Below are 15,401 nucleotides of genomic sequence, written 5' to 3'. Positions count from 1 at the left end.
TTTTCTACATTGTAGAATAATAGTAAAGACATCAAAACTATGAAATAACACACATGGAATCATGTAGTAACCAAAAAATAGTTAAACAAATCAAAATATATTTTATATTTGGGATTCTTCATAGTAACCATCCTTTGCCTTGCTGACAGCTTTGTACATTCTCTCAACCAGCTTCATGTGGTAGTCACCTGGAATGCATTTCAATTAACAGACATGCCTTGTTAAAGTTAATTTGTGGAATTTATTTCCTTCTTTATGCTTTTGAGCCTATCAGTTGTGTTGTGACAAGGTAGGGATGGTACACAGAAGACAGCTTATTTGGTAAAAGACCAAGTCCATATTATGACAAGAACAGCTCAAATAAGCAAAGAGAAACGGCAGTCCATCATTACTTTAAGACATGAAGGTCAGTCAATGCAGAACATTTCAAGAACTTTCAATGTTTCTTCAAGTGCTGTTGCAAAAACCACAAAGCATTATGATGAAACTGGCTCTTATGAGGACCTCCACAGGAAAGGAAGACCCAGAGTTACCTCTACAGGACACTTACAGCACACGATGTCACAGGAAGGCCCAAAAGATAATCAAGGACAACAACCACCCGAGCCATTGTCTGTTAACCCCACTATCATCCAGAAGGCGAGGTCAGTACAGGTGAATCAAAGCTGGGACCGAGAGACTGAAAAACAGCTTCTATCTCAAGGCCATCAGACTGTTAAATGGCCATCACTAGCACAGAGAGGCTGCTGCCTACATACGTACTTGAAATCGTAGACCACTTTAATAATTTCACTTTAATAATGTTTACATATCTTGCATTACTCATCTCATATTTATATACTGTTTTCTCTACTCTGCATCTTAGCCTATGCCGCTCTGACATTGCTCGTCCACACATTTATATATTCTTATTCCTTTACTTGGATTTTTGTGTATTAGGTATTTGTTGTGAAATTGTTAGATATTACTTGTTAGCTATTGCTACACTGTCGGAACTAGAAGCACAAGTATTTTGCTACACTCGCAATAAAATCTGCTAAACACGTATATGTGACCAATAAAATTGTATTTTATTTTATTTGCAGAGGATAAGTTCATTAGAGTTACTAGCCTCATAAATTGCAGCCCAAATAAAGGCTTCACAGAGTTCAAGTAACAGACATATCTCAACATCAACTGTTCAGAGGAGACTGCATGAAACAGTTCCCACTGTGAAACATGGAGGAGGAGGTGTGATGGTGTGGGGGTGCTTTGCTGGTTAAGCTGTCAGTGATTTATTTAGAATTCAAGGCACAGTTAACCTGCATGGCTACCACAGCATTGTGCAACGATACACCATCCCATCTGGTTTGCGCTTAGTGGCACTATCATTTGTTTTTCAACAGGACAATGACCCAACATGCCTCCAGGCTGTGTAAGTCTATTTGACCAAGAAGGAGAGTGATGGAGTGCTGCATCAGATGACCTGATCTCCACAATCACCTGACCTCAACCCAATTGAGATGGTTTGGGATGAGTTGGACCGCAGAGTATAGGAAAAGCAGCCAGCAAGTGCTCAGCATATGTAGAAACTCCTTCAAGACTGTTGGAAAAGCATTCCAGGTGAAGCTGGTTGAGAGAATGCCAAGAGTGTGCAAAGCTGTCCTCAAGGTAAAGGATGACTACTTTGAAGAATCTAAAATATATTTTGATATGTTTAACACATTTTTGGTTACTACATGATTCCATATGTGTCATTTCATAGTTTTGATGTCTTCACTATTATTCTACAATGTAAGAAATAGTAAAAATGAAGAAAAATCCTTGAATGAGTAGATGTGTCCAAACTTTTGACTGGTACTGTACTATACATTGAAAGTCGTAACACTTGAAATCTATTTTTACATTGGTCCCATTACAACCTCTCTTCTATGTGTCCTTATGTTGCACATACTATATACTTAAACTGTAGTATTTGCAGTGTATGTTACAGATGGTAAACATTTGCAACCCAGATGGTGGTATGAAATATGTGTCAGTGCCATGTTTACAATCAACCTGATTCTTGTTAATCATTCAGGGGTCCAATAAATTACGTAACTTTTGATAATATTTTTTTCTGGGGAACATAAGGCCTTATAAAATGGAAGCAATATGGCTTCAATTGATGTGGCATTTTTCAGATGCAATCACCAGATATTTTTTTCTAATTACAGTTAAACACATGGCTTCCTTAAAAATGTCTTCTTCTATATAAATATCAATTATCTCTGTAATGACTGATTTAGCCATATGCTGTGGGCATTAGCTAGTCTTTTCCACGATACAGTACTGTAACAGGAGTAGCCTGTATTATCTCTGTAGTTGAGCAAAACATAAAACATCGCCTTTCATAAATACCCATTATTTTCCATTTGCCTATACGTAGCGCATCATAGAAAGGAGTTTCTAGTAATACAAACTGTGTCACTTGTAATTGGAGGAGTTGCCCACCTTTCACACAGACCCAAATTGCAGGTTCTATTACCATAAAACTATTGAAGTGTTATTGTCTAACCCCACCAATGAGTACCAATGTAAAAACATTCTTAGCTGCAAATAAAACGAACCTATAATTTACAACATATATTTAACTGACGATGTTGCAACTGTAGCCTGTTGCTTGTGTAACATATCACCAGGATTTAGGGCAGGGTGTTAACCATGCAGGCACACATGAAGCAGGCGGAGTGTCACAACAACAGACTGTTGCTGTTGTTTTTTTATTAATCAGGGTTTCAAAAAGGTATTCAAATGCGTGATATCTTAGAGAGACATGTTTACCCAATGAGTTCCACCTTACCACTGGCGTGTTTTGGACTTTAAACCTCTTTTAAACCTTCAAATCAAATCAAATAAAGCCCTTATAAAGCCCTTCGTACATCAGCTGATATCTCAAAGTGCTGTACAGAAACCCAGCCCAAAAATCCCAAACAGCAAGCAATGCAGGTGTAGAAGCACGGTAGCTAGGAAAAACTCCCTAGAAAGGCCAAAACCTAGGAAGAAATCTAGAGAGGAACCAGGCTATGGGGGGTGGCCAGTCCTCTTCTGGCTGTGCCAGGTGGAGATTATAACAGAACATGGCCAAGATGTTCAAATGTTCATAAATGACCAGCATGGTCAAATAATAATAATCACAGGCAGAACAGTTGAAACTGGAGCAGCAGCACGGCCAGGTGAACTGGGGACAGCAAGGAGTCATCATGCCAGGTAGTCCTGAGGCATGGTCCTAGGGCTCAGGTCCTCCGAGAGAGAGAAAGAAAGAGAGAATTAGAGAGAGCATACTTGAATTCACACAGGACACCAGATAAGACAGGAGAAGTACTCCAGATATAACAAACTGACCCTAGCCCCCCGACACATAAACTACAGCAGCATAAATACTGGAGGCTGAGACAGGAGGGGTCAGGAGACACTGTGGCCCCATCCGATGTTACCCCCGGACAGGGCCAAACAGGAAGGATATAACCCCACCCACTTTGCCAAAGCACAGCCCCCACACCACTAGAGGGATATCTTCAACCACCAACTTACCATCCTGAGACAAGACCGAGTATAGCCCACAAAGATCTCCGCCACAGCACAACCCAAGGGGGGGCGCCAACCCAGACAAGACGATCACATCAGAAACTCAACCCACTCAAGTGACGCACCCCTCCTAGGGACAGCATGAAAGAGCACCAGTAAGCCAGTGACTCAGCCCCTGTAATAGGGTTAGAGGAAGAGAATCCCAGTGGAAAGAGGGGAACCGGCCAGGCAGAGACAGCAAGGGCGGTTCTTGCTCCAGAGCCTTTCCGTTCACCTTCACACTCCTGGGCCAGACTACACTCAATCATATGACCCACTGAAGAGATGAGTCTTCAGTAAAGACGGTTGAGACCGAGTTTGCGTCTCTCACATGGGTAGGCAGACCATTCCATAAAAATGGAGCTCTATAGGAGAAAGCCCTGCCTCCAGCTGTTTGCTTAGAAATTCTAGGGACAATTAGGAGGCCTGCGTCTTGTGACCGTAGCGTACGTGTAGGTATGTACGGTAGGACCAAATCAGAGAGATAGGTAGGAGCAAGCCCATGTAATGCTTTGTAGGGTAGCAGTAAAACCTTGAAATCAACCCTTGCCTTGACAGGAAGCCAGTGTAGGGAGGCTAGCACTGGGGTAATATGATCACATTTTTTGGTTCTAGTCAGGATTCTAGCAGCCGTATTTAGCACTAACTGAAGTTTATTTAGTGCTTTATCCGGGTAGCCGGAAAGTAGAGCATTGCAGTAGTCTAACCTAGAAGTAACAAAAGCGTGGATTAATTTTTCTGCATCATTTTTGGACAGAAAGTTTCAGATTTTTGCAATGTTACGTAGATGGAAAAAAGCTGTCCTTGAAACAGTCTTGATATGTTCGTCAAAAGAGAGATCAGGGTCCAGAGTAACACCGAGGTCCTTCACAGTTTTATTTGAGACGACTGTGGTTGAGCTACAGACATCTGGATGTACCATTGGATTTGTCTATTTCTTCTGCATCCGTTGGTAACAACCATTAGTCTGATTAATGGGGTGAGACAAGGGCGGATCCCGAAGGGGCCCGTGCCGGGTCTTTTTTTTACAAAAATGTCTGTAGAGTCCTAATATTTTGCGCTACAACGTTAAAATCTATCTATGAAAAGCTAAGACTCACGAACACGAACAATGAGTGACTACTTCAAGCATTTGTTGGATGCGTTTTCTTTTTGTTTTGGTTGTGTTTGAGATTATTTTGTGAATTAATCATGAATAATGATGAGTGAGAAAGTTACAGATGCACAAATATCCTACCCCCAAGATATTTTTTGGGGGGTATGATATTTGTGCATCTGTAACTTTCTCACTCATCATTTCACGTTTAATTCAGGATTATCCGCAATCATAGAAACATATATTATTCTTTACAATAAAAGTGACTCCAAAATGACACAATACATGATTTACCATTAATTTCTATTGGGCACAAAATAATCTGAATCACGACCAAAACAAACAGCAAATGCATCCAACAAATGTGTAGAGTCACAAGCTTGATGTAATCATTGCGTGATATGAATATGAAACTAAATATTTAACTTTTTACAACTTTAATACACATACAAGGGAATTTGTCTCAATACTTTTGGTTCCCTAAAATGGGGGGACTACGTACAAAGAGTGCTGTAATTTTTAAACAGTTCACCCGATATGGATAAAAATACCCTTCAATTAAATATCACAGTCTGTACTTTAACCTCATAGTCGTTGTATAGTTTCAAAGTCCTGGAGTACAGAGCCAAAACAACCAAACATGTGTCACTGTCCCAATTCTTTTGGAGCTCACTGTAAATAAAAACAAATCAGGTTTTTGCTTTGGCTGACTTCATTTTATACAACTCATGAAGACAAATATTTATGTCAAATTGTTTTGTATTCTACTTGTAGCCCTGGTTGTCAGGAAAATAAATTAGTAATTCAAACTTGAACTTCTGAAATATGATGGTCAACCTGGTGCGTTTGAATACTTTGTGGGTTAATCACCTTACTAAAAAAATCTATCAATAAATTCACCAATAATTGACTTGGCAGAGACTACCACACCATTGCATAATGCCTCGTGCTGCTGCTGACTGCAAGTTTCCTAATCAAGTCTGTCATGGTTCACTACTCTCTGGTCACACTGTCATTCTTACTGCACACTAAGGACCAGGCAGGACTACACTTCTCAACCTCATCTACTGGGCTTTTCATAATGGATTATGAGGTATGTGGATTGTATCTTACTTACTTTTCTACAATATAGCCTGGGTGACTGAAGGTGCGCTTTCTGCAAGCCCCTTTGACATCACACTTTACGAGGCTGCAAATCGTATGCCAACAATTGGCATGCTGCATGCTGAAAAAGTTGAGAACCTGGCCACTCCACTCCACTCCAGTATTGATGTCTCGGGCCCAAGTGGCATGCCAGTTACACTCACAATGTTGCAGGGACTATAGCAGTCGTCTACTTCATGGCTTCAAGTTCAGCTTCTACTGGGATTTGATGTAGCAGATAGCCTTATTATACAGCTGCTGACATAACACCATGGAAATATCTGTCGCCTTGAGGAGAACTAAAGGTTTTTATGTGCGTATTCTATATTTTGTGAAAAAATATCAGACAGAGATGTATTGTCAGATAATGTGTGAAAGGTAACAGATTTTAGTAGTAGACAATTGATTATTGATTCGAATCGGTCACTTTTTAGTTGCCAGTTCGGTAAATTATTGTACACGGTGAATAGGTTGTTGACATTCACTACATGCCAGTTGTATCTGGTTCTGATTGGTTGCTACAGTTCCATAGCTGCTGCATTCGAACACATGTTGTGAGACATTCTGTCATTAACTGATAGATCACTCCTTTCTTTGTCATTTCTTTCAAATCTTATGAATATGTTATCACATAACAATATGTACTTATTGGTGTGTGTGTGTGTTTGTGGAAGCATGTGTGTGTGGTTTGGTTTATTATCCTTGTGTGGACCAGGAGTCCTCACAAGGATAGTAAAGCAAGGAACTTTCAGACAAGTGGGGACATTTCACCGGCCCCCACAAGGAAAAGGGCTATTTTAGGCTTATGGGTTAGGTTTAGGGTTGGGGTTACAGCTAGGGTTAGGGGTTTAGGATTAAGGTTGGGTTTAGGATTAAGGTTAGGCTTAGGTTAGGTTAAGGATTATGGGTTAAGGGTTAAGGTTTAGGTTTAGGTTTAGATTTAAGAATTTGGGAAAATAGGATTTTGAATTGGAATCCATTTTTGTGTCCCCACAAGGATAATAAAACAAACGTGTGTGCGTGTGTGCGTGCAGGAAGCAGTGTGTGCTCTGAACACCTTGCAGACCAATGTGAGTGTGTTGGATCAGGTGCAGAGGGAGCGGAGTGAGCTACCTGAGCTGCAGCTCCAGGCCATGCGGGGCTTCCTCCATCGTACAGGCCTCACAGTGAGTGACCAACAGACACACTGAAACCAGCATCTAGACTGCCATCACACAATCTGCACACTCTCAAATATATATATATATTTATATATTCTGAGCATCATTACATGCTAATCTCTATTTCCTCACTGGCGACTCCTGTTACTTGATCTGTTGACTGCCTCTCTTGGCCCGTTGACTTATGAGACATAGGGGCCGCTCTCACTACTCCACGGCTGGATGTTGTTTTAGGTAGACAAGCTGGACCACCTCAATATAATCCATGTGACAGGCACCAAGGGCAAGGTAAACATGGTATTTTTTGTGTGAAAAAATGACAAGGCTTTTCTCAAATATTATTTCGACATGTGTATGAAGTACAATAACACATGAAATACAATAGAAGTAATGTAAGACTTGCTTACTCTCTCTTTCTGCTCTTTCAGGGATCAACATGTGCCTTTACTGAGAGAATCCTCAGGGACTATGGCTTTCGGACTGGGTTTTACAGGTATATAGTATATAACTGAAGAAGACAGGTGTTGCTGTGTTCTCCCTCAGTATGTGCGTTCAAGCTTATGTTTCGTTTGTAGTTTTTTTTACCTGTTGCATCGGGAAGTTTAGTGTCAGGGTTTTTGCGCATGGAGAAGCACTGGTATCCCTATACTGAACTTTGACTTGTTAGGTCTTTGCCCAATTAATTATTAACCTGTGTTGTTACAAGTGTGCCTGCTTTGAAGTGCTCAAATTATGAAGAAAGCTTAACTGTACTATTGGGAAAATATGGCCAAAATATGACCTGTTGGCTTGCTTGTACAATGCTATGTGAACATTCTTATCACTCCTGGCACTCCTACTGTGAACATTATGAATGTCATCTGTTCCTTACAGCTCACCACACCTGGTACAGGTCAGAGAGAGAATACGCATCAATGGACAACCAATCAGCAAAGAGCTCTTCACCAAATACTTCTGGGAGGTGTTTTCCCAGTTAGATGCTACAAAGGTACAGTATGTCTTCATGTAGACTCTCAGATAAAAGGTAACGAATTGTACTTAAAGGGGTACAAACACTTGTCACTGTAGTTGTATCCTGTAAGGTGGATCCATTGTAACATTAGTTATACAGTAGGTAGAGATGAAGTCGGAAGTTTACATACACCTTAGCCAAGTACATTTAAACACATTTTTCACAATTCCTGACATTTAATCCCAGTAAAAAATTCCCTGTATTAGGTCAGTTAGGAGCACCACTTTATTTGAAGAATGTGAAATGTCACAATAATAGTAGAGAGAATTATTATTTCAGCTTTTATTTCTTTCATCACATTCCCAGTGGGTCAGAAGTTTACATACACTCAATTAGTATTTGGTAGCATTGCCTTTACATTGTATAACTTGGGTCAAACGTTTCGATTAGCCTTCCACAAGCTACCCACAATAAGTTGGGTGAATTTTGGCCCATTCCTCCTGACAGTGCTGGTGTAACTGAGTCAGGTTTGTAGGCCTCCTTGCTCGCACAGACTTTTTCAGTTATGCCCACAAATGTTCTATTTTACCCTCACAACATGATGCTGCCACCCCCGTGCTTCACGGTTGGGATGGTGTTCTTCGGCTTGCAAGCCTCCTCCTTTTTCCTCCAAACACAACGATGGTCATTATGGCCAAACAGTTCTATTTTTGTTTCATCAGACCACAGGACATTTCTCCAAAAATTACGACCTTTGTCCCCATGTGCAGTTGCAAACCATAGTCTGGCTTTTTTATGGCGGTTTTGGAGCAGTGGCTTCTTCCTTGCTGAGCGGCCTTTCAGGTTATATCGATATAGGACTCATTTTACTATGGATATAGATCATTTTGTACCTGTTTCCTCCAGCATCTTCACAAGGTCCTTTGCTGTTGTTCTGGGATTGATTGCACTTTTCGCACCAAAGTACGTTCATCTCTAGGAGACAGAATGCGTCTCCTTCCTGTGCGGTATGACGTCTGCGTGGTCCCATGGTGTTTATACTTGCGTACAATTGTTTGTACAGATGAACATGGTATCTTCAGGTGTTTGGAAATTGCTCCCAAGGATGAACCAGACTTGTGGAGGTCTACAATTTTTTCTGAGGTCTTGGCTGATTTATTTTGATTTTCCCATGATGTCAAGCAAAGAGGCACTGAGTTTGAAGGTAGGCCTTGAAATACATCCACAGGTATACCTCCAATTGACACAAATTATGTAAATTATGCCATGCACAAAGTAGCCAACTTACCAAAACTATAGTTTGTTAACAAGAAATTTGTGGAGTGATTGAAAAACAAGTTTTAATTCTCCAACCTAAGTATGTAAACTTCCAACTTCAGCTGCACATAAGTGTACCCTTGCAGTTTGTACCTTAAAATAGACAAATTTGCCATTTTAGGGTACCACCGCAGTGACAAAGCCGTTTGTTCCTTTTAAAGCTGCAATGTTTAAGTTTTTGGGCGACTCGACCAAATTCACATATAAATCTGTGTTATAGATCTGTCATTCTCATTGAAAGCAGGTCTAGATTATTTCTATGTGCGCTATTTCTATGCTTTGGTTCTTAAGTTTTTTTGTTGCGTCTTTTACTTTCTGTTTTGCATACCAGCTTCAAACAGCTGAAAATACAATATTTTAATCCTAATTTCTCATGTAAGTCGCTCTGGATAAGTGTGTCTACAAAATGACTAAAATGTAAAAAATAATTATAATTATATTGACTGCAAGAAGCCCAAATAGATACTGTATAATGTTTGACTAAAACCTAATAATTCCAAACCTTTCATACATTTGTATACGATCATGTGTCTCTCTCCTTTGCGTGGAATTACTTGGGAACAGATTTATTAAATTAAAATCACTTGGAGCTGATTTCCTGGTGTTTTTACAGTCTATTATATCTAACAATAATAACAATTAAAAAAACGTTTTTTTTTCTCTGAAAACTTTGGGGGCCAAATAAAACCAACCGCGGGCCAAATTCGGCATTCAACAAAAAACCTCATATACCAACAATACATTGCGGCTTTGACGTCAAGAAAGGAACAGCCTGTTGGTGGCTTTGGTGATGGAGGCGAATCATGTAAGTAGTAGGTACTAAAGTGCCCAAAGAGATGCGTAATTTTATGTTGCTAGTAGATGATAAAATAAGATAGCCAGCTATCTAAGTGTACCGGGCCATGCAAAACGAACTGGCCCACTCGGATCTAGCATGGTGTTTGGGGATTGAATAAGCTAACTAGTTGGCTAACATTAGCAAGCGACAACAACTCCATCAACACTGCACGTTTTGCAGAAATTAATCATTTATTAATCAATCGGATTAATGTAATTGTTTATTTCTATGTATGTACTGTATATATGTTGTATATATGTTTCCTGCAATGAGTATGATCTGTTACAAACGTCAATTAGTACAATTTGTTATGAATTTGTAAGTGCTTAAGATCCCGATCAATCTCTTTGGACCGCTTAAGCTGGTACAACACCTCTGGTACAACACTTCTGGTACAACACCTCTGGTACAGCACTTCTGGTACAACACCTCTGGTACAACACTTCTGGTACAACACCTCTGGTACAACACTTCTGGTACAACACTTCTGGTACAACACCTCTGGTACAGCACTTCTGGTACAACACTTCTGGTACAACACTTCTGGTACAACACCTCTGGTACAACACTTCTGTTACAACTCTTCTGGTACAGCACCTCTGGTACAACACCTCTGGTACAACACTTCTGGTACAACACCTCTGGTACAACACCTCTGGTACAACACTTCTGGTACAACACCTCTGGTACAACACCTCTGGTACAACACTTCTGGTACAACGCCTCTGGTACAGCACTTCTGGTACAACACTTCTGGTACAACACTTCTGGTACAACACCTCTGGTACAACACTTCTGTTACAACTCTTCTGGTACAACACCTCTGGTACACCACTTCTGGTACAACACCTCTGGTACAACACTTCTGGCACAACACTTCTGGTACAACACCTCTGGTACAACACTTCCGGTACAACACTTCTGGTACAACACCTCTGGTACAACACTTCTGATACAACACCTCTGGTACAACACTTCTGGTACAACACTTCTGGTACAACACCTCTGGTACAACACTTCTGTTACAACACTTCTGGTACAACACTTCTGTTACAACTCCTCTGGTACAACACTTCCATATTCAAAATATTGGGTACAAAAATGTACCATTATACTAGATTATTCTCACATGTACCCTAAAATGTACTGAACAGTACATACTGTATGTGCACCTCTGAAGGTACATTATGTGTATTTTGATCTTTTTGTACCCCAGGGAACAATAATGTACCCTAACCATACCCTTTCTTTCTGAGAGTGTAGTGTTGAAGAATGAACCCTGATGTAGCCCACCAGCCTCAAAGAAACTCTGACCCTTCCCTGTTATGACTGTGTCACTGCACTGATCCTCAGGACTCCCATGGAGTTAATATGCCGGCCTATTTCCGCTTCCTCACCATCCTGGCGTTCCATGTCTTCCTACAGGAGAGGGTAACATTCACATACCCTGTCACATGTACAGTTTGTTTACAAATGTACTAATAACCAAATCAAGGGTGAACATTGTAAACTATTCTGAGCAGTATCTCTTCATACAACAGGTTGATTTAGCTGTTATTGAGGTTGGGATTGGAGGGGCCTATGACTGTACGAACATCATCAGGTAATTTGCTGCATATCATAGAGGATGTACTTTCAAAGTCAAACATACGATTGATTAGTTACAGAATCTGTTATCACTTATTTTTATTTCTGACATTTGACGTACAGGAAGCCGTGGGTTTGTGGGATATCCTCCTTAGGAATTGATCATACAAGTATACTAGGAAACACCATAGAGGAGATCGCCTGGCAGAAAGCAGGCATATTTAAGGTGAGAGTAATGCATGTTGTGTTGGTGAGGTCAACCTACTATATACACTGTGTACAGTACTTACTATCTATAGCCTGTCTGCAGGGGGTGAATGTAGTTGAATAAAGTATTATTCCTCCCCAGCCAGGGGTGCCCGTGTTCACTGTCAAGCAGCTAGATAGGCCCATGACTGTTCTACAGGACAGAGCCAAAGAGATAGGGGTGAGTGACTGGGGCCTTTTCTCCTCCTGAATGTGGATGGATTTGCTATGTGTTTGTTTGAACGTGCTCATATTTCAGATGCTTTTTCTGACCCCCTATGTTGTGTAGTGTCCTCTGTGGGTTTGTCCAGATCTGGAGCAGTATGAGTCTGGGGCTGGCCCTCTGAGTCTGGGCCTGGCTGGACAACAGCAGCGTTGCAACGCATCACTCGCCCTGCAGCTCAGCAAGACCTGGCTACAGCGCTACAGACAGTCTGGTGTGTGTGTGTGTATGTGTATGTGTGTTATATTATAACTCACACAGAAGGACAATGTTTTTCTAGCTAGTATAGGAAGATATTGCTCAAGATAACAGTACACATTCCAATCGTGATGAGGTTCAGTAAGTTACTGTGGGACTCTACTGACTTTCAGATGATCAGCTTGCTGCCCCGATAGTGGAGAACAGGCTGGTCTCCCAGGCAACAGCCTTTAAGCCCAGCCCCATCATGGTCAAAGGTCGGTAGCACACTCTCACCCATGAAACATCCAGATAATTAAACACCTGTGCCTGAAAGCACAACATGAAAAAGGATCTGTCTCACACTTCCCTTACTTCTCCACTCATCTCCCTCCCTCTGTCTCCAGGCTTGGAGGTGACAGAGTGGCCTGGAAGAACTCAGACTCTGAGGCATGGTCCTGTCACCTACTACCTGGACGGAGCCCACACCACGGGCAGCATGCAGGCCTGTGTACACTGGTTCAGCCAGGAGATCCAGCAGGAAGAGAGTAGCAACAGGTTAGTCTCTGCCTGGTGTCTAGGGGGCCCACATACTTCTCTACAGTGGCCTTAGTTGGTCAAATGATTGTAGAAAACTGTAGGCCTATATGACTGTGAGAAATAGTAGCATGCACGCAAACATCAGCACACACCATCTCAGAATTTATGTGAGATTTGACACTCATATAGATTCGATACTACATTTTGTGTCAAATTTACCGTCCATTCATTTCACGGTCAGATTTGATGTCATTATTTGATAGACAGCATCTCTGAGTAGGCCTACTCACTGTGTGTGTGTGACAGGAGCCCTGTGATCCGAGTACTGCTGTTCAACACCACAGGAGAGAGGGACTCTGCTGCCATGCTCAAACTCCTAGAGGTGAGTACTACAGGTCTGGGATCAGATACACAGATACTGCTGTCTGCTGCTCTATTCTGTAGCTCTGGCCGGAATCTAACTTTTGTACAGCACCTAAAGAAGCACAAACAGATCAAACCCTGAAATAGAATAAATGTCTAACATCGTCTCCCTTTGTTGTCCCTGCAGCCATGCCAGTTTGATTTTGCTGTGTTTTGTCCCAACATCACTGAAACTATTACAGAAAACAATGCAGGTGAGTTTACTTCTATGTTTGGGGTTTTAACAGACAGCTGCAAAGACATTGCAATTTTCTGGTACATAATTGCCACAAAGAATATGAAACATATGATTACATAACTTACATAACTTTTCTTGGCTGTGTAAAAAAAATGCTACCACATTCATTGTCCAGCTGTGAGAAATGTATGAGAGGTGTGTGTGCAGTCCTTCACTTTCTTTGCTTGCTCTGCTCTTTTTCAGATCAGCAGAATTTCAATGTGTCTGTGGAGAACATGCTGACCCGTTGCCTTGACAACCAGATCAGCTGGCAGAGCCTGAGTGGAACAGAGACTAAGCAGGGGTCTGAATCTGAGCTGCTGATAAAGGGCAGGCTCCCCTTGCTGGCCAAGACCAGGACCCACACCATGGTCTTCCCTTGCATCCTCAGCGCCCTCCAGTGGATCAGCCAGGGAAGGGACGCTGTGCTGGCTGCTGCAGGGAGCCCCTATCTCCCAGTACAGCCCAGTGTCACGGCAAAAGCAGAACCATTGAGAGAGGCAGCCCAGGTCTCTGTCCTGGTTACAGGTAGTCTACACCTAGTAGGAGGGGTGCTGAAATACCTGGACCCCTCACTAGCCTCCTAATTAACTATTGGCCCAACAATTGGCCCATCAGTCTGGCTTGGATTTTTGTAGGACATTGAGATACACTCAATGTTTGACAGGTATTATATTTGAGGTGTTTACAGCTTAGGGTCTTCTTGAATAGATGTGTGCTTCTTGTCCAGTGTGGTGCACTCAATTTGCTCTGTCCTCAGTGCAGGATCCCTGGGCTTTCATAGTACGAAGTTGTGCTGTACTGTGTCAGCAAGTCAAGTTGAATGATTTTCTCAGGGTGATTGAATTACGATTGTTTTGAATTGTATTTTCTCTTTGAATTATCGCTTTGACTAATGTACATAATGAAAATCAAAGCATGTATGAATTTGTACATAGTTGTGAATGAAGACTTTAACAGTACCAGTCAAAAGTTTGGACACCTTCTCATTCAAGGGTTTTTCTTTATTTTTACTGTTTTCTACATAATAGTGAAGCCATCAAAACAATGAAAGAACAGATATAGAGTTATGTAGTAACCAAAAAAGCATTAAACAAATCAAAATATATTTTGGATTCTTCAAAGTAGCCACGCTTTCCCTTGTTGACAGCTTTGCACACTCTTGGCATTCTCTCAACCAGCTTCATGAGGAATGCTTTTCCAACAGTCTTGAAGGAGTTCCCACATATACTGAGCACTTGTCGGCTGCTTTTTCTTCACTCTGCAGTCCAACTCATCCCAAAACATCTCATTTGGGTTAAGGTCGGCCGATTGTGGAGGTCAGGTCACCTGATGCAGCACCATCACTCTCCTTGGTCAAATAGCCCTTACACAGCCTGGTGGTGTGTTGCATCATTGTTCTGTTGAAAAACAAATGGTAGTCCCACTAAGCGCAAACCAGATGGGATGGCGTAGCACTGCAGAATGCTGTGGTAGCCATGCTGGTTAAGTGTGCCTTGAATTCTAAATAAATCACTGACAGTGTCACCAACAAGGCACTCCCACATCATCACACATCTTCCTCCATGCTTCAAGGAGGGAACCACACATGCGGAGATCATCCATTCACCTACTACGCGTCTCACAAAGACACGGCGGTTAGAACATAAAAATGCAAATTTGGACTCACCAGACCAATGGACAGATTTCCACCGGTCTAATGTCCATTGCTCGTGTTTCTTGGCCCAAGCAAGTCTCTTCTTACTGTTATCCTTTAATAGTGATTTCTTTGCAGCAATGCGACCATGAAGGCCTGATTCACACTGTCTCCTCTGAACAGTTGTTGTTGAGATCTGTCTGTTACTTGAACTCTGAGAAGCATTTATTTGGGCTGCAATTTCTGAGGCTGGTAACTCTA

The 15,401-nt window shown here is 41.5% G+C and overlaps 1 protein-coding gene across 1 annotated transcript; it reads left to right on the top strand.

Annotated features, from left to right (window-relative positions):
• The first annotated feature begins 5,524 nt into the window (after window positions 1-5,524).
• LOC112263091 (folylpolyglutamate synthase, mitochondrial) lies at window positions 5,525-14,350 on the top strand. Its single transcript, XM_024439086.2, has 15 exons — window positions 5,525-5,774; window positions 6,859-6,990; window positions 7,219-7,272; window positions 7,413-7,477; window positions 7,858-7,972; window positions 11,445-11,522; window positions 11,633-11,694; window positions 11,802-11,904; window positions 12,028-12,105; window positions 12,214-12,361; window positions 12,519-12,602; window positions 12,732-12,882; window positions 13,171-13,246; window positions 13,415-13,481; window positions 13,709-14,350. The coding sequence occupies exons 1-15, from the start codon at window positions 5,667-5,669 to the stop codon at window positions 14,089-14,091; spliced, it is 1,704 nt and encodes a 567-aa protein (XP_024294854.1). The 5' UTR covers window positions 5,525-5,666; the 3' UTR covers window positions 14,092-14,350.
• The last annotated feature ends 1,051 nt before the right edge of the window (window positions 14,351-15,401 follow it).

Source organism: Oncorhynchus tshawytscha, linkage group LG12 (assembly GCF_018296145.1).
Source record: "Oncorhynchus tshawytscha isolate Ot180627B linkage group LG12, Otsh_v2.0, whole genome shotgun sequence".
NCBI lineage: Eukaryota > Metazoa > Chordata > Actinopteri > Salmoniformes > Salmonidae > Oncorhynchus > Oncorhynchus tshawytscha.
This window is presented reverse-complemented; position numbering and strand designations above follow the sequence as displayed.

What these genes read in the sequence shown, in the direction of transcription:
- LOC112263091 (XM_024439086.2), top strand. Translation starts at nt 5,667, where the DNA reads ATGGTTCACTACTCTCTGGTCACACTGTCATTCTTACTGCACACTAAG. An exon ending in TGACAGGCACCAAGGGCAAG is followed by an intron (nt 7,273 to 7,412) that starts GTAAACATGGTA and finishes CTGCTCTTTCAG; the next exon opens with GGATCAACATGTGCCTTTAC. An exon ending in ATGTCTTCCTACAGGAGAGG is followed by an intron (nt 11,523 to 11,632) that starts GTAACATTCACA and finishes TTCATACAACAG; the next exon opens with GTTGATTTAGCTGTTATTGA.